We start from the raw sequence: 27,454 nt of genomic DNA, 5'->3' as shown, positions 1-27,454 counted from the left end.
AGTTGTTTAGTTGCTAAATGTTGAGAGACTAACTTTATTTTTATTTTTTTGGAACAGAGTCTTGCTCTGTCGCCCAGGCTGGAGTGCAGTGACATGATCTCGGCTCACTGCAACCTCCGTCTCCCAGGTTCAAGTGATTCTTGTGCCTCAGCCTCCTGAGTAGCTGGAATTACAGGCACATGTCACCATGCTTGGCTAATTTTTGTATTTTTAGTAGAGACAGGGTTTTGCCATGTTGGCCAGGCTGGTCTCGAAGTCCTGGCCTCAAGTAATCCACCTGCCTTGGCGTCTCAAAGTGCCAGGATTACAGGTATGAGCCACTGGGCCTGGCCAAATTTAAATGATAGTAATCTAAAAAGTAATGGTTTTTCACTTTTACACTGTTGGTGGGACTGTAAACTAGTTCAACCATTGTGGAAGTCAGTGTGGTGATTCCTCAGGGATCTAGAACTAGAAATACCATTTGACCCAGCCATCCCATTACTGGGTATATACCCAAAGGACTATAAATCATGCTGCTATAAAAACACGTGCACACGTATGTTTATTGCGGCACTATTCACAATAGCAAAGACTTGGAACCAACCCAAATGTCCAACAATGATAGACTGGATTAAGAAAATGTGGCACATATACACCATGGAATACTATGCAGCCATAAAAAATGATGAGTTCGTGTCCTTTGTAGGGACATGGATGAAATTGGAAATCATCATACTCAGTAAACTATCGCAGGGACAAAAAACCAAACACTGCATGTTCTCACTCATAGATGGGAATAGAACAATGAGAACACATGGACACAGGAAGGGGAACATCACACTCTGGGGACTGTTGTGGGGTGGGGGGAGGGGGGAGGGATAACATTGAGAGATATACCTAATGCTAAATGACGAGTTGATGGGTGCAGCACACCAGCATGGCACATGTATACGTGTGTGACTAACCTGCACATTGTGCACATGTACCCTAAAACTTAAAGTATAATAATTAAAAAAAAAAAAATTAGTGGTTCTTCAGTCTGAAAAGACAGAATGAAAGGTATGAATTGGGTGAGTTTTGCATTTGTTCATCTACTAAAGTTAGAAGAGCACTTTTTTGTTGTTAATAGATTTATTGATTTTAAAAAAAGATACATGCTTGGCCAGTCATGGTGGCGTGCACGCGTAATTCCAGTTACTTAGGAGGCTGAGGCTTGAGAATCACTTGAACTCGGGAGGCGGAGGTTGTAGTAAGCTGAGATTGCACCACTGCACTTTAGCCTGCGCAACAGGGGGAGACCCTGTCTCAAATAAATAAGTAAATAAATAATGCATGCTTAATTTTGACAAACATTCAAACAATACAAAGTAGAGATTCTGAGTGGGGAGGGTGTGGGGAGAGAGGGAGTTGGAAGGAAAAGAGAGAGTGAGTACAGAGAGGGAGAGAGAGAATTATTTTAAATGTCTCCATTTATAGATAACTTGTCACTGTTAACAGTTTGGAGACCTCTTCAAGTATCTGTCTATGGAGAGCTCCTGTTAAACCTGTAAAAAAGCAAGATGGTACTTGGAAGCCCAATCTTGTTCAACACAGAACAAATATTTGGTGGGTTGATGATGTGAAAAACTGTAAGGAGTTCAGTAAGTCTTTAAATCCATAAGTAATAGTCTGTAATAGTTAATAATGATCAGGGGATCTAGATGTGTTTTAGGCTCTAGCTATAACCTTTATTTGCTTACTTGATAGAATGCCATCTTAATTGGCTATTAATGTCAGAGGCAGACTTTTGGGGTAGACTTCATGCATGATATCGCCTGATATATAAATTCTTACATTTTTAACTAGATGGCTTTTAATAAATTCTTAGGGGTAACCAGTTCTTTTAAGAACAAAGAAGAAAAATGGGTTTAAAACTATAACAGAAAGTTAGGAGAGACCTTCTTAACATTTAGAGTTTTAAATATTGCTTTGGAGTTATTCTCTAAAGTCCTTAAAGGACACATACTCCCACTCAGGTGGTTTCAAAATTAGTATTGAGTTTCCTTTTGTTTCCTCATTCATATCCTTCGTCATTGTTTGGTATGCTGACCTACAACATGATAGCCCATGATTATCTGGAAAAACAAGAAGGGATTTGATAATTTAAAGAATGTAGGATTGCTAAATGTTAGAGAAATAATGGAATATGTGGAAAATTCCGTAAGTTTAAAAGGATAAAATATACCAGCAAATGTATTTTTAAGGATTTGGCAATAATTTGAGTAGATGTGTGGTGTTTTCCAGATGAGGGAACAAAAGCATAGAAATGGGAAACCTTTGGAGGACATTGAATAGAAGCTTTATGAACGTGAATAATTAAAGAAAAACTGGAGATATAGGCTGCTACTAATTAGTTGAATGCTGACTATAGAGTTGGGAATTTGTCTTCTAGTGAAAATCTTGAAGTTTTTTGACCAGGAGCTAACAAAGCCATGTTTTCTAGGAAGGCTGCAGAAAGTGTGCAGAAAGAATGGGGGTTAGGGAGAGTGGGAGACTTTAGGCAGAGGAAGTGATTGATAGGCTATGGTAATAATCCAGGAATGAGGCATTGGAGACCTGAGGAGAGTAGTGGCAGTGCTGTCCCTAGGGCCTGTAAAAGTCTCAATTTTCCATTAGGTTATAGTAATGCAGTTAGATAAATGGTGCTAAAATTACTTTCCATAAGTTTTATGTAATACTGTGCAAAGGAAACCTTGTTACAGGGATATATTTTCAGCGATTAATGCTTGCATATTGCATTTGCATAATATAATATGTCACATAGAAAGGTCTGCTTAAAGATTTCATGCACATTTTCAGAAGTCTGGAATGTATGAGGCTTTGCAAGGTGTTTTTTAAGTTTCTGTATCTCTTCTAAGTTCTTTATTAGAACAACTTGCTTTATAAGGGGCTACCACAGAATGAATGCTTATCTACCTGACCCATTTCTCTTTTCTGTAACTATGGTGGATGTCTGTCAGTTAGATGTAATGTTGAGATTCTTCATCCATACTGTTTACAGGTTTGTTTTTGTTTTGTTTTGTTTTGTTTTTTTGAGGCACGGTCTCACTCTGTCATCCAGGCTGTAGTGCAGTGGCACCATCTTGGCTTACTGCAACCTCTGCCTCCCAGGTTCAAGCAGTTCTCCTGCCTCAGCCTCCTGAGTAGCTGGGATTATAGGCACCTGCCACTACACCCAGCTAATTTTTGTATTTTTAGTGGAGACGGGGTTTCATTATTTTGGCCAGGCTGGTCTCGAACTTCTGACCTCAAGTGATCCATCCGCCTTGGTCTCCCAAAGTGTTGGGATTACAGGCATGAGCCATGGTACCTGGCCCCTCTTTACAGTTTCTTTAGCTGAGCATATGTACTTTAATCCTTTATTTCTAAAGACCATTTCTTTTTCTCTTTTTATCTCCTCAGATTACTAATTCATTTTCTCTTGAAACCCCATCTCTACTAAAAATACAAAAAATTAGCTGGGCGTGATGGAGGGCGCCTGTAGTCCCAGCTACTTGGGAGGCTGAGGCAGGAGAATGGCGTGAACCCGGGAGGCGGAGCTGGCAGTGAGCCGAGATTGAGCCACTGCACTCCAGCCTGGGCGACAGAGCCAGACTCCGTCTCAAAAAAAAAAAAAAAAGAGAGATTTTTTTGTTTTGTTTTGTTTTAAAGGAAAAAATTATCACAGTGCTTGCTATTAAAGATAGGAGTGGAAAAAGATGAAAGAAGCAAACTACTTTCATAAGTAGTAGTGTCCAAGTATGCCAGATTATAGTTATTTTGAGCCATCCCAGGAAAGTAAGAAGAAATTTTCATATATTAGTTTTAAGAGGGCAGTCTGGTGCAATTCTTATTTTCTCCCAAATGTATCATTTTATAAAAAGAGACAAATTAGGAAATTAGAAAATGTGATTTTTTGACAGTTTTCTAGTTCTGATTAGCAAAAATTTGGAACTGAGACCTAGGTAGAAAGTAGCTTTATGTCTTGACAAATATTTTCTATTTATAATAATTTAATAACTAAAATGTGTACACTGGTGATGCTTATATATGAGGGATTTACTGTTGTGCAGAGATTTAGGTATGAACATTACACTTAGGCCTAGAGTGAATGCTGGTCAGTACTGCTGAACCATGAAACCCTTGGATTTCTATGCTAGAACCAGTCAGTATCTTGAAGTCCTTTAACCCGTGAGATCCTCTGTCATCTCTTTGATTAGATTGTACATTATAAGTATTAACTTCAGACTTTGCTTTGGAGAATCCTACAGACTATTAAGGCTTATAAACAAACTCCTTAGGTTAGCATTGCACAAAATTATGTTGTTCTGATTTGAAACTGTCCAAATTTGTATTGCTAAATATCCCCTGATGTACTGTCTTGGAGATCAAATGTTTGTGTTCCATTTGACTACAGGTTCCTCAGGTCTTGCAGACTTCGGGCTTTCTCTATTTGCCTGTCCTCTGGTTGTCTACTTTGTGTCAGTACTATAGTTGTTGGCTGTGAAGAGAGCAGAGACGATAGAAGGGAGTTCGTCAGGAGGCCTGGTGAGGGTGGTGGCAATGAGACAGAATTTGGGAGCAAAGGAAAAGAGTGATTGAAATATTTCTTGCAGTTCTTATTATTTTTGCTTATTTTATACTTGTTTTTTTAAAATCATTTTTTCTTTCTTTCTTTTTTCTTTTCTTTTTTTTTTTTTTTTCAGAAACCCCATTTCATTTCACTTTGCCTAAAGAAGGTGATATCATCCCACCATTGACTGATGCAACCCCACCTCTTATTGGGCACCTAAAATTGGAGCCCAAGAGACACAGTACTCCTATTGGTGAGTGAATAAAAAGTAATGATATTTAAGGCAGAATTTCTGAGATATCATTCTCTACACAAGTGATATTTTAGATCTGAGGAGTTGGGTCTGGCTGGTAAGGTTGATTTTTGTTTTAGGGAGAATAGGGTTATGAAGTCTGGTTCTGTGATTTTACTACTAGGAGATGAGGGGTAAAGAGAGGAAGGAAAGAAAGGGTGGAGGGAAGTAAGAAAGAAAGAGAATACTTAAAAGAATTTTATCTTATTACTTGCAAGGCAGTAGAATCTGAGTGCTAAGTAGTGATACAGAGCTGTTCTATAAGGATGGAACAGGAAGTAAGGTAGAAGTACTATTTATTCAGTACCTTGGCTAACTAGTCAGTCTGCTGCTTGACAGGGCAAGAAAACTTAGATCCTCCTTCCCTGAAGCAGCCAGTAGTCTTCTACATTAACCTATTTGTTTTCTCTAGTCAGTGCTGGGAGGTAACAATCATGCCGTCTGGAGTCTCCTGCTACCTATGCCTGATGCTGGCAGATGTGGGTTGGCTGAGGGCTCATGCAGCATCCTTTGTCCAGATGCAGAAGTGGAACTGAATCCTGTTGCTCCTCTTAAGACCAGGTGTCAATACTAGTTCGTAGTTGTTGATACTTATGACAGGGATCTATCCTAGGAACCTCCTTCAATCCTGCAGAGCTGTGGAGCCAAACAGGCAAATTGATGACCTTGAATTGCTGTTTTTTGTGTTTGTATTTTAGTGTTCTTTTTTTCTTCCTCCCTGCCTCACTTCTTTCAGGTATTAGCAACTATCCAGAAAGCACCATAGCAACCAGTGATGTCATGTCTGAAAGCATGGTGGAGACCCATGATCCCATACTTGGGAGTGGAAAAGGGGATTCTGGGGCTGCCCCAGACATGGATGATAAATTATGTCTAAGAATGAAACTGGTTAGTCCTGAGACTGAGGCGAGTGAAGAGTCTTTGCAGTTCAACCTGGAAAGTAAGTTTTATGTTAATCTTGGGTAATTAGTAGCTGCAGATCATCTGGGGAGTATTGATTATAATCTAGTTATAATAATTGATACTTCTGTATTTATAAATGTATTTGTAAAGTCTTACACTCATAGATTTAATTCTTTGCTTTTGGCCAGCCTGTCATGTTACTAAAGATACTCTGTTTTATAATCTCCATATTATAGCTTGTTTCTATTAAGTCTGTTCCTATGTAATTGGTTTCCCTATTCAGAAAGACTTCAGAATAGAGTAGAAAACTTTAGGACTGTGGATTCACATTGCAGATTAATGTTGATTCTTTCCCACGTGAATTAGAAGTTGTTTGGTAGGGCTAGAATAAAGAGAAGATACAAGGGAGGGATGCAAAGTAGGGACCAGATGCTGAAAGGCTTTTTACATCATGCTGAGAAGCCGAAGAATTTTAGGCAAGGGAGTAATATGATCAGATTTGCCTTTAAAAAAAAGCATCAGCTGAGTCTTTCAAAACCTTGTGCTTTTGTGCATGATGATTCCTTTCCTTCCATTTCCCATATTCTGTTCTCCTGCCTGGTAAATTCTACCCAGTCTTTAACCAGAAAGTGAGGTCATTGGTAGTGGGGCTGGAGATGAGGGATGAATTTGAGGAGCGAGTAGGCAGAACGATGGTGCCAGGTGAATATGGAAGTAAGGGGGAGGAAAAAAAGAGAGAATGACTCTTCACATATACTGTATGATCTCATTTCCATAATAGTACTCCCAAGTAGGTATCTGCATTTTCATTTTATTGATGAGAAAACAGAGTAAGAGAGGTTTTTAAGTTACATGTCTAAGGTCACAATAATTGGTGCTAGGTGGAGTTGGAATTTGAGTCAGACCTAACTCTGAAGCTTATAATTTTTTCATTTCAGGTAATTTGTAAAAGCTGTTTAAGGGGGATTAGAAGAGGAAGAAATCTCATAAAGGAGATTATAAAGGAACGTTCAGAGAGAAGGAGAACTAGGAGGGTATATGAAGCCATGGAAGCCTATGGGGAGGGGAGTTACAAGAAGATCATGTCAGGCACAGGAGCAAGTTTAGTAAGATGTGTCTGGAAATATACTTTGACTTTGGCGAGGCAATTAGGATCCATTTGGTGACTCTAGCAAGAGCCATTTCAGTGCAGCAGTTGGGGTGGGAGCTATACTGAAAGTAATTGAGGAAGGATGAGGAAGAGGAGATGAGGCTGCAAATGTACTCTCTACTTTTGAGAAGTTTATGTGAGAGAAGAAGAGAAAATATGGTGAGTTAGAGGGAAATGCAGGGTTGAGAGAGGATTTGTTATTTTAGGCTGGGAGAGGCCTGAGCAAGTTTACAGATTTTAACCCATTTATGCCTAGTGTTCCACTATTGGAACGCTAGGCTTGTGGGAGTTATTTATATCCTGCTGCTCAAGGTCATCACCAAGGTCTGATTTTTCACAAAAAAATTTGCAACCTCCAGCATAAATGGGTTAAGGAAGGATCCAAAAGAGGGAGGCATAGATTAAAGACGAGGGAATTGGGGGAAACAGTTGATGAATTAAGGCCCTGAAGAAGTTGGGAGGGGAAGCTATTGAAGACTACACAGAATAGGGTGGATAAGCAGGACTTCTTCTTCCCTGAGACCAGAGAAAAGTAATTTTAGCTAATACATTTTTAGCTCTTACTGTATGCCAGGTACTTCACATGTATAGCTCATTAAATCTCATAAGAAGCCGATGAACTAGATCCTATTATTATCTTCCTTTTACAGATGAGGAAACTGAGGCACAGGAAGGTTGAGCGCCTTCCCTAAACATAGCTAGTAAATGGAGTAGCCTGGACACAAATCCAGGAAGTCTGGTTCCAAATCTTTAATGCTGTGGTACTTACTGATTTGAATCTTAGCAACTCAGTAGACTGAGTTAAAGTATTACATGGTTCCATCCTTACTATCATCTTTTCTGGAATAAATAAGGGCTTATTGCCAGGCATGGTGGTTGGTGCGCTCCTATAATCCCAGCAATGCCAGAGGCTGAGGTGGGAGGTGTGCTTAAACCCAGAAGTACAAGACCAGCCTGGGCAACATAGTGAGATCTCATCTCAAAAATAAAAATTTTAAAAAGGGTTTGTCAAGAGAGAGAGTATGTGATAGCCTTAAATCTTACTTTACCTTTGGATCTGAAGTTACAACTAGCGAAGTGTTAAGGATGGTTATATCAGTAAATTTTACTACCTTTCCTAATACCAGGAGCATAGTATCAAGGACTGTATTCAGTGTTACTTACATCATTTCATCGTCACAACAAACTTTTGAGGTTTGTTGTGTTTTTATCTTATAGAGGAGGACACTGAGACTCAAAATGACAAAGTAGTTTACTCCTAGGTTGGACTATTAAGTGCAATAGCCAGGGTGTGAGCCAGGTTTCTATTTCAGAGCCAGGGCTCCAACTGAATTTCAGCTGCCTCCCTGATGGACTGTTTAGATTATGTTGGGTCATGAATATTTTAGAAATAATTAAAAACCATTTAAGGGTTGTTTTCTCTAAGGCTGGTATAAATTATAAATGAACAAATTTTAATCCCTTGAAATTAGTGACATTGTTGTGAGAATATGGGATTTTTTTCAGTATGACCTTTAATCTGTTGCTGCATGTTCTTGAAAATGTCCTTTTTGTTTCTTTTTGTAGTTACTGTTGTTGAGACAGGGCTTCTCCCTGTCACCCAGGCTGGAGTGCAGTGGGGTGATCTCAGCTCACTGCATCCTCCATCTCCCAGGCTCAAGCGATCCTCCCATCTTAGCCCCCTGAGTAGCTGGGACTACAGGCACGCCACCACCCATGCCTGGTTAATTTTTTTATTTATTATAGAGATGGGGCTTCGCCATGTTAGCCAGGCTGGTCTTGAACTCCTGAGCTCAAGCGATCCTCCTGCCTTGGCCTCTCAAAGTATTGGGATTACATGAGTGAGCCACCGTGCCTGGCCACCCTTTGTTTTTGAAGTGTCTGTCCTAAAGCACTTTGGGAAGAACTTGGGTACCTTCTATTTGTGGGTGCTCTAAAAACTATTTAAAATTAGTTTATCAACCTAAAATATTTTCTACTTATTTTATTAAGTTCTTTTATTTTTAATTTGTTTTTAATATGATATAAATTTTAAAAAGTTTTTGGTTTTTAATTTTGTATTATTACATACTTTTTTAACTTCTTATATGGGCAGAGATGAATTGGGATTCAGAAGTTTAATTTTCATTTAAGAATGTTACTGCTGGCTGGGTGTGGTGGCTCATGCCTGTAATCCCAGCACTTTGGGAGGCTGAGGTGGGTGGATCACCTGAGGTCAGGAGTTCGAGACCAGCCTGGCCAAGATGGTGAAACCCCATCTCTACTAAAAATACAAAAATTAGCCGGACATGGTGGCAGGCACCTGTAATCCCAGCTACTCGGGAGGCTAAGGCAGCAGAATCTCTTGAACCCGAGAGGCGGAGGTTGCAGTGAGCTGAGATCATGCCACTGCACTCCAGCCTGAGCAACAGAGTGAGATTCTATCTCCAAAAAAAAAAAAAAAAAAGAATATTACTGCTAAGGGCTAGGTGTCGTAGCTTGTATGTGTAATCCCAGCACACTTTGGGAACCTGAGGCGGGTGAATCACCTGAGGTCGGAAGTTTGAGACCAGCCTGGTCAGCATGGTGAAACCCCATCTCTACTAAAAATACAAAAATTAGCTGGGTGTGGTGGTGCACACCTGTAATCCCAGCTACTCAGGAGGGTGAGGCATGAGAATCGCTTGAACCCAGGAGACACAGGTTGCAGCAAGTCGAGATTACGCCGCTGCACTCTAGCCTGGGCAACGGAGTAAGACTCTGTCTCCAAAAAAAAAAAAAAAAAAAAAAAAAGTTACTCATTGTATTGTATTTCTTGCCAGTCTTATTAGTCTTTTATAGGAAGTTTGAAAGAAAATTGATTGTGGAAGTGAGAAAAACTTGTACCATTAAATTACAAGAAATAGCCAGCCGGGCGCAGTGGCTCTTGCCTGTAATCCCAGCACTTTGGGAGACCGAGGCGGGCGGATCACGAGGTCAGGAGATTGAGACCATCCTGGCTAACACGGTGAAACCCCGTCTCTACTAAAAATACAAAAAAATTAGCCGGGTGTGGTGGTGGGCACCTGTAGTTTCAGCTGCTGGGGAGGCTGAGGCAGGAGAATGGCATGAACCCGGGAGGCGGAGCTTGCAGTGAGCCGAGATTGTGCCACTGCACTCCAGCCTGGGCGACAGAGTGAGACTCTGTCTCAAAAAAAAAATAAAAAAAAAAATAAATAAATAAAAACAAATCTGGCCTGCACTGCAGCCTGGGTGACAGAGCGAGACTGTTGTCTCAAAACAAACAAACAAAAAACAAGAAATCTGGCAGATCACTTGATTTCAGGAGTTTGAGACCAGCTTCAGAAACATGGCAAAACCCTGTCTTTTCTAAAAAATACAAAAAATTAGCTGGACCTGGTGGCGCATGCCTGTAGTCCCAGCTACTCGGGAGGCTGAGGCAGGAGAATCACTTGAACCCAGGCGGCGGAGGTTGCAGTGAGCTGAGATCACACTACTGCCCTCCAGCTTGGGTGATAGAGTGAGACTGTCTCAAAATAAAGAAAGAAATAAATAAAATTACAAGAAATGTTTGTATGTTTATACTTACTAGTTTTACTTATTTTTATTTCTTTTTGTTATTTTTTGCAAATACTAGTAGAGCAGAGTGAAGGTTTAGGTGTGATACTAACTAAATTCTGTTTCTCTTTCCTTTCTCTCCTTGGTTTTGTTTTTATTCAGAGCCTGCAACTGGTGAAAGAAAAAATGGATCTACTGCTGTTGCTGAGTCTGTTGCCAGGTAACCAAAGCTGGATGCTATTTAGAGTTTAATACACAGCTACTGGTGATGAGGGTAGATGGTTTATCAACAAAGGAAAAAAGTTAAAATGAGAAAGTTAAAATGAGACTCTTTCATAAAGGATTTAGCAATGTTTTGAATGGATCATAGACTTTTTAGTTAATACTTTTTTAAGTTCAGTGAAGCTTTTTTCTACACCTAGAACTAAGATAATTGAAATGTCTTTTCTTTTGTTCATGTGAGAGTTCCTTTCCCCCCTTTTTTCTGTTGCTGATACAAGAGTCTCCACAATCTCAGGATTGTTGATCCAATTGATGAGAAAAAGAAGGATTAACAAGAGATAGCTACAGACCTTGTTCCTTCTGCAATCGCATACTCAGCTGCAGCCTCAGGTCATTTTCTCTTCTGCCTGCCAAATTAACTACTATGTTGAGCTGTTATTTTTGCTTTGTCATGGATGTTGTAATGCTTTGAGGACGAGTATGACCCCATACTGAGGTTTTGGTTGGTAAGCTTTGCCATCTGGTGGCTGTGAGAATACAGTTGTTTCAGGCATGAGTCATCCAGCCTGAAAACACTAATAGCAGTTGGTGAAATACAAGCAAGAATTCTTCTTTTATTTTCTTTTTTATTTTTTTGAGACAGAATCTTGCTCTGTTGCCCAGGCTGGAGTGCTGTGATGAGATCATGGCTCACTGTGACCTCAACATCCTGACCTCCAGCTATCCTCCTGCCTCAGCCACCTGAGTAGCTGGGGCTACAGGCATGTACCACCTCATCTGGCTAATTTTTGTATTTTTTGTAGAGATGAGGATTTTACTGTGTTGCCCAGGCTGGCCTTGAACTCCTGGGCTCAAGTGATCCGCCTGCCTTGACTTCCCAAAGTGCTAGGATTACAGATGTGAGCTACCATGCCCCACCAAGAATTCTTAAATTAGAGGCTAGGCGGGTACTGTAAATAAGTAGAGTGGCTAGGTACAAGACAGAGTGGTTTTTTTTTGTTGTTTTTTTTTTTCGAGACGGAGTCTCACTCTGTCATCCAGGCTGGAGTGCAGTGGCACGATCTCCGCTCACTGCAAGCTCCGCCTCCCGGGTCCACACCATTCTCCTGCCTCAGCCTCCCAAGTAGCTGGGACTACAGGCGCCAGCCACCACGCCTGGCTAATTTTTTTTTTTGTATTTTTAGTGGAGACGGGGTTTCACCGTTAGCCAGGATGGTCTCGATCTCCTGACCTCGTGATCTGCCCGCAAGACAGAGTGTTGAGGACAATGGCAAACTGAATGTATGGTCCATGTGAAAGGGTGTGCCCCACTCAACTCCAGCCAGTAGTTGTCATGTGAGACTGCAAACTTCTTGTTGCCACATCTTTGTTTTTAAAAAGAAATCTGGATTTTTAAAAATAAAATATCAAATAAAAGAGGCCTGTGGACTAAATGTGACCTCACTTGTGAGTTTCTGACCTTTTTCAAAGTCTTTTGATCTGTTCTTAGCTATGTCTTAGAGAGATTAGTTCCTCTTTGGGCTATGGTATATTTAATCTGAAACATAAGTACCGTAGAGTCCTTTTTCATTTGAAGATCCCTTAATGATATATAGTCTTAGAAGTTGAAGAAAGTGGAGTGTGTATCTGGTCCATTTGGCTTTAACAGAATTTTTGGCCAGGAATAAGTTGTTATTAGTCTGTACGTGTGCATATTCAGAGGGAACAGATTATGTTGCTGAAGCTTCTAGAACTCTTAGGGTAGAAAGTAGAGAGGAGAAAATAAGGAAAAACTTTGAGCAGAGGGTTGGAATGGTGGATCCTAGAATGAGATGAAATTTTTGATATTGTTGTGAAGAAATTTTTCTATATAAGAATCTAAATTTAAAAAAATTCGACTTGTTTGCTATTGTGTTCACTCTAACAAATCATCTAAAGTAAGCTCTGTCACAATATTGGAAGTGGTCCTTGGTTCATCTGCATTTAGGTGGAGATTTTTTGTTTGTTTGTTTGTTTGTTTGTTTGTTTGTTTGAGACAGGGTCTCACTTTGTCAACCAGGCTGCAGTGCAGTGGTGCAATCACAGTTCACTGCAGCCTTGACCTCCCAGGCTCAAGCGATCCTCCTGCCTCAACCCCACAGGGAGCTGGGACTACAGGCACCTGCCACCAGGGGCTAATTTTTGTATTTTTAGTAGAGATGGGGTTTCGTCATGTTGCCCAGGCTAGTCTCTAACTCCTGAAGCTCAAGTGATCCACCTGGCTCGGCCTCCCAAAGTGGTAGGATTACAGGTATAAGCCACCGTGCCCAGCCTACATGAAACTTTTAAGTGTTGTTTGTAACTGTACTCTGTTCAAATTACTTGCTGTCACCTTATTTCTCAATCATTTTACTACAGAAGGTTTCAAGCATATACGAAAGTAGAGAGAGTAGTATAATGGACTGCCATGTATTCATCACCCAGTTCCAAAAATTTCTTATGGCCAGTCTTGATTCATTTATATTTCCAGCACCCCCCTCCCTACTGAATTATTTTGAAGATAATTTCAGCATTATATAATTTTATCTGAAATACTTCAGTGCTGTCTCCAAAAGATAAGGATTCTTATTTTAAACTTAATCGTATTACTATTATCATACTTTAAAAAATTGACAATGGTTCCTTAATATCATAAAATATTCAATGTTCAGATTTCTCTGATTGTCTTATAAATGGTGTTTTACAGTTTGACTCAAGATCTAAATAAGGTCTGCATATTGCATTTGATTATATCTCTTTAAGTCTTTTAAAATACAGAGTACCCCTCCAGTCTTTTTTTTTTTTTTTTGCCTCTTGCTTGCAAATTATTTGTTGAAGGTACAGATTGTTGTATGGTTTTCTACATTCTGGATTTTGCTGATTGCATCTTTATGGTATTTAATACAGTCCTCTGTCCACCTTATTTCCAGTGAATCTTCCTTGAGAATTTTAAATTATGCTAATTCAAAACAAGTATGGAGAATTTGCATTTTGGTGTAAGGTGGTTTGGAGTTTGATATGCAGAGAAAGCATTTTATTTCCTCTGTGCATAAAAGGATAATCTCCAAAAGTACTTTTCTTTTCAAAGTTAACAATATATTGCTTTAATATATTGTCTTAGTCCCCAGAAGACCATGTCTGTGTTGAGCTGTATCTGTGAAGCCAGGCAAGAGAATGAGGCTCGAAGTGAGGATCCTCCCACCACACCCATCAGGTAAGCATTATTTTTATAGAATCTTTTGGGCTCCATTGGTTCACAAAATGGTTAGTGCCCAAATCCTAATATGTACTGTGCTGTGGTTTGAATGTGGCATGTGTTGGAAACTTAACCCCCAGTGCAACAGTGTTGAGAGGTAATTAGTGGTATTGGTATAAAGCTACAGAAGTTGACCACACATACACAAAAAAGAGGTAATTAGGTCGTGGGGGCACTGCCCATATGTATGCATTAAGGCTGTTGCCGTGAGCATGGGTTAATTATAAAAGGCTGAAGGGGCAGTTTGGCCCCCTTTCCACCTTCTTGAATGCACCCTCACCATGTGATGTCTTCCACCGTGTTACGATGCAGCTAGAAGGCCCTTACCAGCTGGCCGTCTAGATGCTAGTGCCATGTCCTTGGACATTTCAGCATTCAGAACCATGAGCCAAATCCTGTAAATCTTTTTCTTTATCAATTTCCCAGTCTGGTGGGAATTCTGTTATAGCAGCAGAAAACAGACTAAGATGTACTGCTACTATTTTGTGAGCTTAAGCTTACCTTATTTTTTTATACCTTGAGGGACTATAATGTATTCTGGATAGATTCATGAGCTGTCATGAGAAATTTTGTTAAATATTTTATAGATACACATTTTTGTCTTTATCTGCCAGTTGTATCAATTTGAAATGACTGACTTCATAAATGTATTTATTAATTTATTTTGAGATAGAGTCTCACTCTGTCACCCAGGCTGGAGTGAAGTGGCGTGAACATGGCTCACTGAAGCCTTTACCTCTTGGGCTTCAGCCTCCCAAGTAGCTAGGACCACAAGCATGCGCCACCATACAGGCTAATTTTTCTATTCTTTGTAGAGATGGCTTCTCACTGTGTTGTCCAGTCTGATTTCAAACTCTTGGGATCAAGCAGTCCTCCCACGTTGGCGTCCAGAAGTGTTAGGAATACAAGTGTGAGCCACCGTGCCCTACGGTGAAAATAATTTATATAATTCCTCATTTCTTAGATTAGTTTTTCTTATTTTGGAAATCATGTTTACTTTTAACAGACTTTTTATTTCTCCTTAGTTTCCCACAGAGCAAAATATGAGATGTTTAACATCCCAAATTTAAAGTTTTTCAGACTTAATGGAATTAATTTTTCCATAATTTCTTTTTCTTTTTAGAGACAGGGTCTCACTCTGTCACCCAGGCTGAGGTGCAGTGGTGCAGTAATAGCTCACGGCAGCCCCAAATTCCTAGGCTCAAGCAATCCTCCTGCCTGAACCCCCTGAGTGGCTAGGACTACAGGCATGTGCTGCCGTGTCTGGCTAATTTTTTTTTTTTTTCAACTTTTTGTAGAGACAGGGTCTCACTGTGTTGCCCAGGCTGGTCTCAGACTCCTGGGCTCAAGTGATCCTCCTGCCTCGTCTTCCCAACGTGCTAGAATTGCAGATATGAGCAACTGTGCTTAGCCCCATAATTTCTTTACTCCATAATCTCTTAGAACAGTCGTAAGGCAGGAAAAAAGTTTTGAGTTACAGGCCTTTATCTCTATTTAAATAATTAAGGAGGCGGCTGGCCACGGTGGCTCACGCCTGTAATCCCAGCACTTGGAGGCCAAAGCATGAGGATTACTTGAGGCCAGGAGTTTGAGATGAGCCTGGGTGACATAGTGAGACCCTATTTCTACCAAGAAAAAAAAGAAAAAAAAAAAAGCCAGATGTGGTGGCATGCGCTTGTGGTCCCAGCTACTTGGAAGACTGAAGTGGGATGATTGGTTGAACCTGGGTGGTCGAGGCTGCAGGGAGCTGTGGTCTCGCCACTGCATTTTAGCCTGGGGAACAGAGTGAGACCATGTCTTAAAAAATAATAAAAAATAAATAAATAAATAAATAGTATCTTGTATGGAATATATGATACTTATATTTAGTGTAGAGAAATAAGTAATGGCAGTGGAAAAGGACCTGTATTTTCATTATGAAGTGAGTATCTTTCACCTCTAAAATTCAGTGATTATATAATTAGACAATGTGATAATGTTTTGTCAGTAGGTATATCACTAACAGTGATATAAGTAGCATGATTTAGCCAGGCGCGGTGGTACTTTGGTAGACCGAGGTGGGTGGATGGCCTGAGCTCTGGAGTTGGAGACCAGCCTGGGCATCATGGTGAAACTTCGTCTCTACAAAAAGTACAAAATTAGCCAGGTGTGGTGGTGCATCCCTGTAGTCCCAGCTACCTGGGATGCTGAGGTGGGAGAATGGCTCGAGCCCAGGAGGTGGAGGTTATAGTGAGCCGAGATTGTGCCACTGCACTCCAGCCTGGGCGACAAAGCCAGACTCTGTCTGAAAAAAAAAAAAAAGACTGGATGGGGTGGCTCACACCTGTAATCCCAGCACTTTGAGAGGCTGAGGAGGGGTGACCACTTGAGGCCAGGAGTTAGTGACCAGCCTGGCCAACATCGTAAAACCCTGTCTCTACTAAAAATACAAAAATTAGCCAGGCAGTGTCGTCCACGCTTGTAGTCTCAGCTACTCTGGAGGCTAAGGCATGAGAATCACTTGAACCCTGGAGGAGGAGGTTGCAGTGAGCCAAGATGGTGCCACTGCACTACAGCCTGGCGAGAGAGTGAGAGTTATGTCTTATCCATTAAAAAAAAAAAAGTAATAGGTAGCATAATTTCTAAATTTCTATGCTCATTATTGAAAGAAATATTTAAAATAAATATGCCAGTGCATTAAATGGGCATTCTGAATAAGTGTAAGCTTGTTGATATTCTTGGGAATCAGATGATCCTGAAATCATGTGATTTTAAAAGTGGTGTAGTAATGACCCAGCTATTACTAAATTTGTTGATGTCATTGTATTGCCTTGCTTTTTTATTAAAGCGTTTTAAAATAGAGGTGCCAAGATGTTGGTTATATTGTTTAACCTTGGTGGAGCAAAGATCTGGGAATCTAGCTGGATTTGATTCCAGATGCCTCATAAACAGAGCTACACTCAGAATAGAATAGTTAGACATTTGTTAAATATGGAGATGTATTCTTCCCTATTTCAATTTGGATTTTTTTTTTTTTTTTTTTTTTTTTTTTGAGATGGGGTCTTGGTCTGTGTGTCACCCAGGCTGGAAGTGCAGTAGGGCGATCTTGGCTCACTGCAACCTCCACCTCCCAGGTTCGAGGGATTCTCCTGCCTCAGCCTCCCAAGTAGCTGGGACTACAGGTGTATGCCACCACACATGGCTAATTTTTTTGTATTTTTAGTAGAGACGGGGTTTTGCCATGTTGGCCAGGCAGGTCTCGAACTCCTCACCTCAGGTGATCCACCCGTCTTGGCTTCCCAAAGTGCTGGGATTACTGGTGTGAGCCACTGTGCCCAGCCTAAAATTTACTTTCTTAGCATCAGTTTCTAAGTCTGGCATATAGTGACCAGAGTAGAATTGCATAGCTGGAACTAATGGAGAGGGAGAGAGGTATGGCACTTCTTACAATTTATTGGATTGCTGTAGAAGTAAAATTCCATTCAGGTATTCTAACCTGAATAAACAGCTTCTGAGGTGTCTTAGTCTCTTTGGGCTGCTGCAACAAACTGCCATAGGCTAGATAGCTTATAAACAAAAGAATTTATTTCTCTCATTTCTGGAGGCTGAGAAGTTCTAGATCAAAGCACTGGCAGATTTGGTGTCTGGTGAGGGCCTGCTTCCTGGTTTGTAGACAGCTGTTCTCACATGGCAGTTGGGGGCAAGAGAGCTCTCTGAGGTCTCTTTTATAAGGGCACTAACCCTATTCATGAGGGCTCTGCCTCTTAATACCATCACCTTGGTGGTTAGGATTTAATGTAAGTCTTGGGGTGGAGGGGACATAGACATTTAGTCTGTAGCATGAGATAAAATTTATAAGCTTGTTTAGGATAGGAAACAACAATAATTGAATTCCTAAAATCGAGTCCTGGCTCTTCTGGCTTTTGAATCCTTTCCTTCTTGCTCAGCCATTGGTATGTTAGATGTCTTAAAGATTTAAATATGAATATTTAGTTGATATTGAAGGTGAACTGAGTCTCTTTAATTGCATTGTCTTATGCATCTAATATTGATTGAGCATCTGCTGTGCTCAATATTTTACATATATGAACATTTATAAACCTCATAAGAGGTAAGTGCTACTCATGGTAGGTGTCTCCTGGTGGTCTTGTTCTTACTTCTTCTTCATTGGACCATATATTCTCATTCAGTTGAGGTTCCTGAGAGATAGGACACACACTATAACAACCAAATTTATACTAAGCTCTTCTTGGCTAGAACTCTATTCGAAATCCCTCTTTGAGCTCCTGTTCTGGTAGGCTGAGCTAAACAATATAGAAACCTCAGAAACTTCTTTTTTCCTTTTCCTTCAAGATCTAGAGCAGAGCAATCCCTGAAGAGCACTTCCTGCTTCCTTTACCCTGTCTACGTAGGAAAGCTGAGATCCTAAGGATAAGAGCTTCTGTCAAATAGGAGACAGCCCTAACTCTTTTTCTGGCCACATACTTAAATCAACATATGACATAGTTTCTAGGCCCCTTAATCGTCCTTCATGTTACCTTCTGGGTTTATCTACAGTTTATGCCTTGTAAACTGTCATGCCGAGAACTGAAACAGATATTCCAGATGTGGTCTTAGCATGGTCAGTTCAGAATGGATTCCTTTTATCTTTATTCTGGCTATTGTGCATGTAATGGAGCCTAAAACTGCATTATGTTGATTTAATCTGAGTAGATTTTGCAATTAATTGATTCAGAGAACATTCAGTCTTCTGTTCAAAGTACATGTATTAAGCATCTATTTTATATTAAGCTGTGAGTTAGGTGTTTTAAATATAAAGATAGATAAGACATGAATGTCAAATTTCTGTTGACTTGGAGTTAGCCTGGACGTTTTTATTCTGGAGAATTGTTAGGGATATTTAAGAAAGCTCCTAGTCACTTCGGAAATCGTGGTATGTAGTTTGTAGGAGACATTCAGCAAATGCTTGTGGAATAAAGGAACGAATCACTGATACCCAAATGGGATGACTTATGAAAAAAAACGGGCTGTATCTTAAGAACTGTCTTTGAGAAACCAATTCATTCTGAAATGTTTAGTTGTAGATATATCAGTATAGCTGACAAAACTAGAATCTACCTACAGCTTTATCCTTTGTAAGTCAGATTTTCTTTCCTAAAAATATTGCTCAGGTGGGGATAAACAGTATCGAGAATGCTAGGAATCAGTTAAGGAATGTTAGAACCATCATAAGGCCAGATGAGACATCTTGACTTAATTGATCTTTTTTCAAAATAGATCCCTAAGTTGCCCTTCATGGTCTATGACTTCAGTAATGGGTTTACATCTTTTTGTTTACTTCATTTTCCTGCATCAAGTTTCAGAGTTCATAGCTAGTGATGGGAAGAAATTTTATGACTCTTTTATCATCATGGTGGAATTGTTCTATCTACCATTATTTTTTTTACAGGAGTGAAATTATAATGAGAGGCCTCCCAAGGTGATAATGCTTGACTACCTGACTTTCTCCCTTCCTTACATTTCTCAAATTGTCAAAATATGGCTCCCCCCTTGCCACTACACACACACATGCACACGCACACACACACGTTCACACATACACTTGCTTAATTGACATGGCTTCTTTATATGTTGCATTTTCAGGGGGAACTTGCTCCACTTTCCAAGTTCTCAAGGAGAAGAGGAGAAAGAAAAATTGGAGGGTGACCATACAATCAGGCAGAGTCAACAGCCTATGAAGCCCATTAGTCCTGTCAAGGACCCTGTTTCTCCTGCTTCCCAGAAGATGGTCATACAAGGGCCATCCAGTCCTCAAGGAGAGGCAATGGTGACAGATGTGCTAGAAGACCAGAAAGAAGGACGGAGTACTAATCAGGAAAATCCTAGTAAGGCCTTGATTGAAAGGCCCAGCCAAAATAACATAGGAATCCAAACCATGGAGTGTTCCTTGAGGGTCCCAGAAACTGTTTCAGCAGCAACCCAGACTATAAAGAATGTGTGTGAGCAGGGGACCAGTACAGTGGACCAGAACTTTGGAAAGCAAGATGCCACAGTTCAGACTGAGAGGGGGAGTGGTGAGAAACCAGTCAGTGCTCCTGGGGATGATACAGAGTCGCTCCATAGCCAGGTGAGAGAACATACTAGGGTGCATCAGAGGCCTTGTTTTTAACTTTCAGGATTCTCAGAGAATTTAAGTTGTGGCATGTCTGCCTAATGACAATTCTTGACAGTTTTGTACAGAACAGTGGTTAAAAGACAAAAACAACTTTTCTAAGATACAGATATGGTAGTGAAATTGTGGGTAGCTATAGCCATTAGATAGTCTTTTAGGGAAAATGTAGTATTGCTACAGTTTTTTAGGTAGGTCTTTACTGGAGAAGAAAGCCAGAGATTCTGCCTGGGTCCTGTAATACTCTTCTACATTCACTCTTTTCCTTCTCCATGCTTTTTATCTTGCCTTCTAACCATCAGATCTAATTTTCTCTCCCTTAAGTCTATTTCATCATGGTTCTCAGGAATTCAGAGAGTAGAAGGTAAGGGGGAAAGAAGCAGCACGAAGAATAGTGTATTTCAGTATATGAAACAGAAAGAATGGTAACAGGAATAGAGAGAGAGATGGGGAAAAGTCCCCAGGTGACCAAGAACTGCAGAAGAGAGGCTAGACTAGAAGCTAATGTGAAGAAAAGGATTGGGGCTGATGAAAATGAGGCTGGAGGAGTATCAGGTTCCAGGGAATAGAGTAGGGAAGTGTCGGTACTAGTAAAAATTAAGTAGGTGGCTGTGCCTGGTGGCACATGCCTGAAATCCCAGCGCTTTTGGAGGCTCAGGTGGGAGGATTACTTGAGCCCAGGAGTTTGAGACTAGACTGGGCAACATAGTGAGACCTTGTCTCTTAAAAAAAAAATTGAGTAGATGAAAAGAAGTGGTAGAAATGTATGTGTTAACAAATACATAGAAGTTCACAACATTTCATTGAGTGGCAGAGTGGGATCTATGGCAGAGAAAATTTGGAAGTTACTAGTAAACAGTAGTCTCTGCTTATCAGTGGTTTCTTTTTCTTGGTGGTTTTAGTTGCCCATGGTCAGCTGCAGTCCAGAAATACTAAATGGAAAATTCTAGATATACTAAGGTTTAAATATTGTGCTGTTCTGAGTAATGTGATAAAGTGCTGTCCTTCTTAGTCCTGGCTAGGATATGAATCCTCCCTTTTTCTAGCATATCCATATGCTATATATGCTCCCTGCCTGTTAATGACTTAGTAGCTGTCTTGGTTATCAGATCAACTCTCATAATATTGCATTGCTTGCATTCAAGTAACCCTTGTTTTACTCTCACCCCAAAGTTTGAGAGTAGTGATGCCGGCAATCTGAATATGCCAGAGAAGTAAGTCATAAAGTGCTTCCTCTAAGTGAAAAGGTAAAAGGTCTTAATAAGGAAAGAAAAAAAATCATATGCTGAAGTTACTAAAATCTATGGTAAGAACAAATCTATCCATGAAATTGTGAACAGTATATTGTTATAGTTTATCTTATTATTAGTTATTAATCTTTCTGTGCCTGATTTATAAACATTATAGGTCTGTATGTATAGGAAGAAACATAGTGTATAGGGTTTGATATTATCTGCAGTTTCAGGCATCCACTGGGGGTCTTGGCACATATCTCCCTCAGATAAAGGAGATATTGTAGTGGTCAAATTGCTTTTTCAGTTGCTGTGGTAGATTATCTTCATTTGGGATCTACTTAGGAAATCTTCATTATTGATGTACCTCTCATTCTGATTGTCCAAGTTGTTTTGTAAAAATAAAATACAGTTCTTATATATTGAACACCTATGGCACATATGGGATATGAGCATTGTGTTCAAGACAATGATATATTTTATGTTATGCAGATTTTACCATACTAAAAATATATAGATGGTGTATAGAATAACAGAAATTGAAATTGGTGTGCCATCTTTTGAAGAGAGGTTAGCAAATGAGAAAGGCTGTATGCAAGTTTTCCAGGTGTCGGTGCTTTTTAAAAATCCCCTTCAGTGTAGATAGGACATAGGCTAGTGCTAGTGGAAAAGCATAGGCAGCCTACTTTGACACTCCTGAAATTTTCATTTATATGTCAAAAAGGACGTGGAACCAGGTGGAAGGGAAAGTGTGGTTTTATTTTCATTTTGTTTCCTTCCCTTAATGGTGGTAAGATCATCTATTTATTTTACAGACACCTCTTTTGAGAAGAGTATTTGAAGTGAGTAAGCATAGTTTTCTGTCTGCCCTCTTTACCTTTTCTCCTTATTCTCTCAGACACGCTTAAGTGTCTGTCTTGAAGTGATCATTCATATGGCTGTTGTAATTGGAAGAATACAGGGAAGCTTCTTGGCTGCATTTCAGGAATATGTAAAGCACTGAAACCTTTTAGACTGACTTTCTCTTTAGTGGGGAATAGTCTGATTGTGTGTGCAGGCAGGAAGTACAGGCTGTCATAGTTCTCATGCATGGGTACCCTGATGATTGAGGTAGGACAGACCTGTGCTTTAACCATTCATTAGACAGAGTTGTGTCTGTGTAGAAGTATGTAGAAGTATTTTAAATAATTGGATGAGTAGCGTTTCATGCCTTTGATATTATTTATAACTAGTCACATAATTTACATATCTCCATTTTAGTAAATATTTCACCTCTGCCAGTTTCCAAGTTGGAATTGGAGTGGGGATTATTCGGAGAAATTACGGAAAGCTTTTGGTAAATTACTACCACATGTCAGGAAAAAAATGCAGAATTACCATTATTGCATTTGTATATGTAATTCTTTTTAAAGACTTGGCTACTTTGATACTGAATGCTGAAAGTAAAATCAGCCTACCATAGGGGAGATAAGGTGAGAGACAAAAGTGTGCATTTTCTCTTCAGAATTACGGAGTTAGTGGGGTGTAGGAGGGAGGATAAAGATGTGAAAAAATGTGATATAGTTGTTATTAGAAAAGATGTATTTTTTCAGAAATGCAGGACTGAAATTCTAGCACTTTTTTTTAGCCACAGGCAGGTCCTAGGTAATAAAGGCCGAAAGTCTCAAACTAACTAATGATTCGAGGTGGTAAATAGGGCTTTAAGACCTAATTTGCTAAGAAGTAATCTTTTAAAAATTATTCAGATCTGACTAAAGTATGAACTCGGGCTGTCTGTAAATAGAAAATTATGAACAAGAAATAATGAAGCTGGATGCTATGTTAGTTAACTCAGTTATTCTTTTGAATAGCAGTAGTTGTTATTAGTTTGTTGTATTTTTGTAAATAAGAAATAGTGCATTTGAATTTTTTCAGTGTTGAATGAGTTTTACCTGTCCTGAATTTTCCAGCAGTTATTTGTCTAGTATAGTACCTGGCACCCTTAAGTTATTCGATAAATATTTGCTTAATGTTTTTTGAATGAAAGAAGCTCAATCCCCCTAAGTAATATTATTTAATAGTTATCATAAAAAGTAGGGTCTTATTTAGCCCTACATTATTCTTGTAGTAGAACTAGATATAAAATCTTAATTTGCTAATTTTTCCATTTCTGGACACTAGCTCAACTCTTTAGTCATAATCTGTTCTTTGGAATAGATGAAATATTTTATATTTAATTCTAGGAGAGATCAATGTATATTGTTTTAGGTAATAAACTGTGGTTTTCACTTTAATACAGGAAAAACAGATAAACTGAGATTAACAGATACATCATTCTGGTTTTATATAAAGGACTAAAGAGTGCCTTCCTTTTATCTAAAGAGCTATTGCAAATGTAAACTCGTTTACTAATTTGCAAGATAGCATCAGAATTAGAAGAAATACGGTTTAAAAATAATGAACTTTTAGGGGTCAAAGGTTCACTTAAATGTCCGTAAATATAAGTACTAGATGTAATGATTTTGATTTAGACAAGAATAGGTCATTTTATTAGGTCATGCTCATACAAACTTCTCTTAGCCTCTGGCTATACAACTGATCCATCCCTGGTCTTACCTATAGGTGGATAAAACAAAACAGTTGGAAGATTCTGTCACGCTAGATTCATGGAGCCTCTGAACAGTTCTCATCATGAAGCATAAGATTTGTGATTTTGACAGCTTGCAGTGAGACCTGTGCTTATGTTCTGTATTTTCTGTCACAGGGAGAAGAAGAGTTTGATATGCCTCAGCCTCCACATGGCCATGTCTTACATCGTCACATGAGAACAATCCGGGAAGTACGCACACTTGTCACTCGTGTCATTACAGATGTGTATTATGTGGATGGAACAGAAGTAGAAAGAAAAGTAACTGAGGTAATACATACTCTGAGTCTGTGTGGCAAATTTCTTTCTTTCTTTTTTTTTTTTTTTTTTTGGAGACAGGGTCTTACTTTGTTACCTAGGCTGGAATGCAGTTGCGTGATTTTGTTTCACTGCAGCCTCTGCCTCCCAGGCTCAAGTGATCCTTCTGCCTCAGCCTCCCTTGCAGTTGGTTCTACAGGCATGAATCACCAAGCCTGGCTAATTTTGTTTATTTTTTGGACGGACAAGGTCCCACTGTGTTGCCCAGGCTGATCTTGAACTCCTAGGCTTAAGTGATCCTTCTGCTTTGGCCTCCCAAAGTGCTGGGATTACAGGCATGAGCCATTGTCCGTGACCCCACATTTCTTTCTATAGAAAAATTCTCTTGACTCTCTACCCCATCCCCCTTTCCTGTGCAACACTTTGTTTTTCTTCATCTTTTTATTACCAGAGATAGAAGAACAGGGTTAGAAATTAGACTTCCTGCTTTCTAAAGCTTTCCCCAACCGTAGGTTTGCTGTTTGACCATTGGTTAGTTATTTAATGCATCCCATCATGCTTTCCTTTTCTGTAAAGAACAGACTGATAAATCTCTCTCATGTATAAAGATTGTATGTATTATTTTAAATCCTTAGAAACTCAAATGGAGTTTAGAACACTCTGTTTCAAATTACCTGTGTTTTCTCACATATTTTCATGTCTACTCATTCTGTTCTTTGTCACTATCTGTGTGTGGTCATAGACCTGTTGGTAAGAAATGCACCTTTATTTTTTAGTGGGATTCATTATAGACTCATTACAAATGTCAGCTCAGTATTGGCATTTAGTGACTATTTGTTATCTTGAATGGCATAGTATGCTGACTTTGTTTACATCTAATAATGAGAGAGATTAGACAGATTTTCTAGAATTAAAGATCTGGGACCTTTATTGGTATATGTTAAGATCTGGGAACCATTTTATTGGTTGGTAAGAGGCACAGCTATTTTCTTTCTTTTTTTTTTTTTTTTGAGGCGGAGTCTTGCTCTGTTGCCCAGGCTAGAGTGCAGTGGTGCGATCTCGGCTCACTGCAACCTCCACCTTCCTGGTTCAAGTGATTTTCCTGGCTCAGCCTCCCAAGTCGCTGGGATTGCAGGCACCCGCCACCGCGCCTGGCTAATTTTTTTTTTTTTTTGTATTTCTAGTAGAGACGGGGTTTCACCATCTTGGCCAGGCTGGTCTTGAACTCCTGACCTTGTGCTCAGGCCTCGGCCTCCCAAAGTGCTGGGATTGGAGGTGTGAGCCACCGCGCCCGGCAAGGCACAACTGTTTTCTTCCTTTACCCAGATACTTTCCTTTAATTCTATCTGCTGGCCGTGTAGGAGGTTGTACTCAGGGAGAGTTAAACTCTAGTATATAGTTTTATTAAATAGAACATATTATTGCTATTTTTCAGTGGGCTATTGTGGCCCTCATGTCAGATAACATTTGATGTTAGTTTGAGGAATTGTTGTTTGTTTTACTATCCACAGATTATTCAGATTTCATTGGTTTTACAGACACTCATTGAGAAATTGTTTTTTATTCCTTTTTTTTTTTTTTTTTTTGACACAGAGTCTCACTCTGTTGCCCAGGTTGGAGTGCAGTGGCCTGATCTTGGCCTTCTGGAGCCTCTGTCTCCTGGGTTCAAGCGATTCTCCTGCCTCAGCCTCCTGAGTAGCTGGGATTATAGGTGTGTGCCACCATGCCCAGCTAATTTTTGTATTTGTAGTAGAGATGGGATTTCACCATGTTGGCCAGGCTGGTCTCGAACTCCTGATCTCAAGTGATCTGCCTTGGCCTCCCAAAGTGCTGGGATTACAGGCGTGAGCCACTGCGCCCGGCCTGTTTTTTATTCTTTGTGTATACCGAATACCAGAAATAATTCTTTTAAAATACTGCTTTATCTTCATTTTAAAAATGTTTTTTGTTTTTTTTTTTTGAGACGGAGTCTCGCTCTTTGGCCCAGGCTGGGGTGCAGTGGCGCTACCTCGGCTCACTGCAAGCTCCGCCTCCTGGGTTCACGCCATTCTCCTGCCTCAGCCTCCCAAGTAGCTGGGACTACAGGTGCCCGCCACCGCGCCCGGCTAATTTTTTGTATTTTTAGTAGAGACGGGGTTTCACCGTGTTAGCCAGGATGGTCTCGATCTCCTGACCTCGTGATCCGCCTGCCTCAGCCTCCCGATTAAAAATGTTTTAAAAAGATTTTTGTTCGTGGAACTTTTTTCATGTTATTACTATTTTGGAGAAATTATGAAAAGCAGTTTGCCTTCATGAAAATTTTTGTAACTGTTGTAGTCCACATTAAACTCTGTGCCTAGTACACTACATTGTGTTAAACACATTACTTCATTTCTTAAAATATATTTTTTATTTTTATGTTTGGAGACAGGGTCTCGCTCTTTTGCCCAGGCTGGAGTGCAGTGGTATGATCACGGCTCACTGCAGCCTTGACCTCCTGGCTCAAGGGAGCCTCCCACCTCGGCCTTCTGAGTAGCTGGGACCATAGGCACACGCCACCACACCTGCTAAGTTTTGTATCTTTTGTAGAGATGGGGTTTCACTGTGTTGCCCAGACTGGTCTTGAACTCTGTTCTCAAGTGATCTTCCTGCCTTGGCCTCCCAAGGCAATGGGATTACAGGCATGAGCTACTGTGCTGCTAGGCCCATTTAGTATTTTATATGGTGCTTTCTAAAGTATATTTCTGGAAACAGCAGTGATAACTCATTAATCTGTTAGCTCGTAATTCCGTTAATCCATGAATGGACTAATCCATTCATGAGGGCAGAGCCCTTATGACTCAATCACCTCTTAAAGGTCTTACTTCTTGGTACTGTTACATTGGGTATTAAATTTCAACATGTGTTTTGGAGGGGCAGACGTTCAAACCATAGCACGCCATTAATCCCTGTCCCCACTAACATGAAAATTCACATATTACCATATTAAAAGTTCTAAGAAGTCCTCTAGTAAGGATACCTATTTTATTCTGTTTAACCCAGCACTTCCCAAACTTACATGACCATTAGCATTTTTTAAAGTAATGCCTGTTTTTTCCCTATGGAAGATAGTTTGGGAAGCACTACTAAACTTAAATAATGATAGTGACTAGCGTTTATTGAGCACATACTATGTGCCAGGCATTATTCTAAGCACTTTAGTGAATTATTTAATTCTTAACAACTATTCTGTGATAGATCCAGTTATTATTCTCATTTTGCAGATGTGAAAACACAAGTGT

The 27,454-nt window shown here is 39.9% G+C and overlaps 1 protein-coding gene across 7 annotated transcripts in view; it reads left to right on the top strand.

The window, feature by feature from the left end:
* The window catches only part of TP53BP1 (tumor protein p53 binding protein 1), a 103,310-nt gene that overhangs the window by 58,663 nt on the left and 17,193 nt on the right, over positions 1–27,454 (top strand). For 6 of the 7 annotated variants that reach the window (XM_063794873.1, XM_054667473.2, XM_523062.8 and 3 more), the window contains 6 exons: positions 4,707–4,826; positions 5,602–5,805; positions 10,618–10,675; positions 13,796–13,888; positions 19,553–20,036; positions 24,054–24,206. In XM_063794873.1, the coding sequence (XP_063650943.1) occupies positions 4,707–4,826; positions 5,602–5,805; positions 10,618–10,675; positions 13,796–13,888; positions 19,553–20,036; positions 24,054–24,206 (1,112 nt within the window). Of the gene's footprint in view, positions 1–4,706; positions 4,827–5,315; positions 5,427–5,601; positions 5,806–10,617; positions 10,676–13,795; positions 13,889–19,552; positions 20,037–24,053; positions 24,207–27,454 lie in introns of those variants that run through there. The other variant, XM_054667475.2, reaches the window with a different exon arrangement.

The sequence above is a fragment of the Pan troglodytes genome, chromosome 16, assembly GCF_028858775.2.
Source record: "Pan troglodytes isolate AG18354 chromosome 16, NHGRI_mPanTro3-v2.0_pri, whole genome shotgun sequence".
Taxonomy (NCBI): domain Eukaryota; kingdom Metazoa; phylum Chordata; class Mammalia; order Primates; family Hominidae; genus Pan; species Pan troglodytes.
The sequence above is the reverse complement of the archived record's forward strand: the minus strand, read 5'-3'. Positions and strand labels throughout refer to the sequence as shown.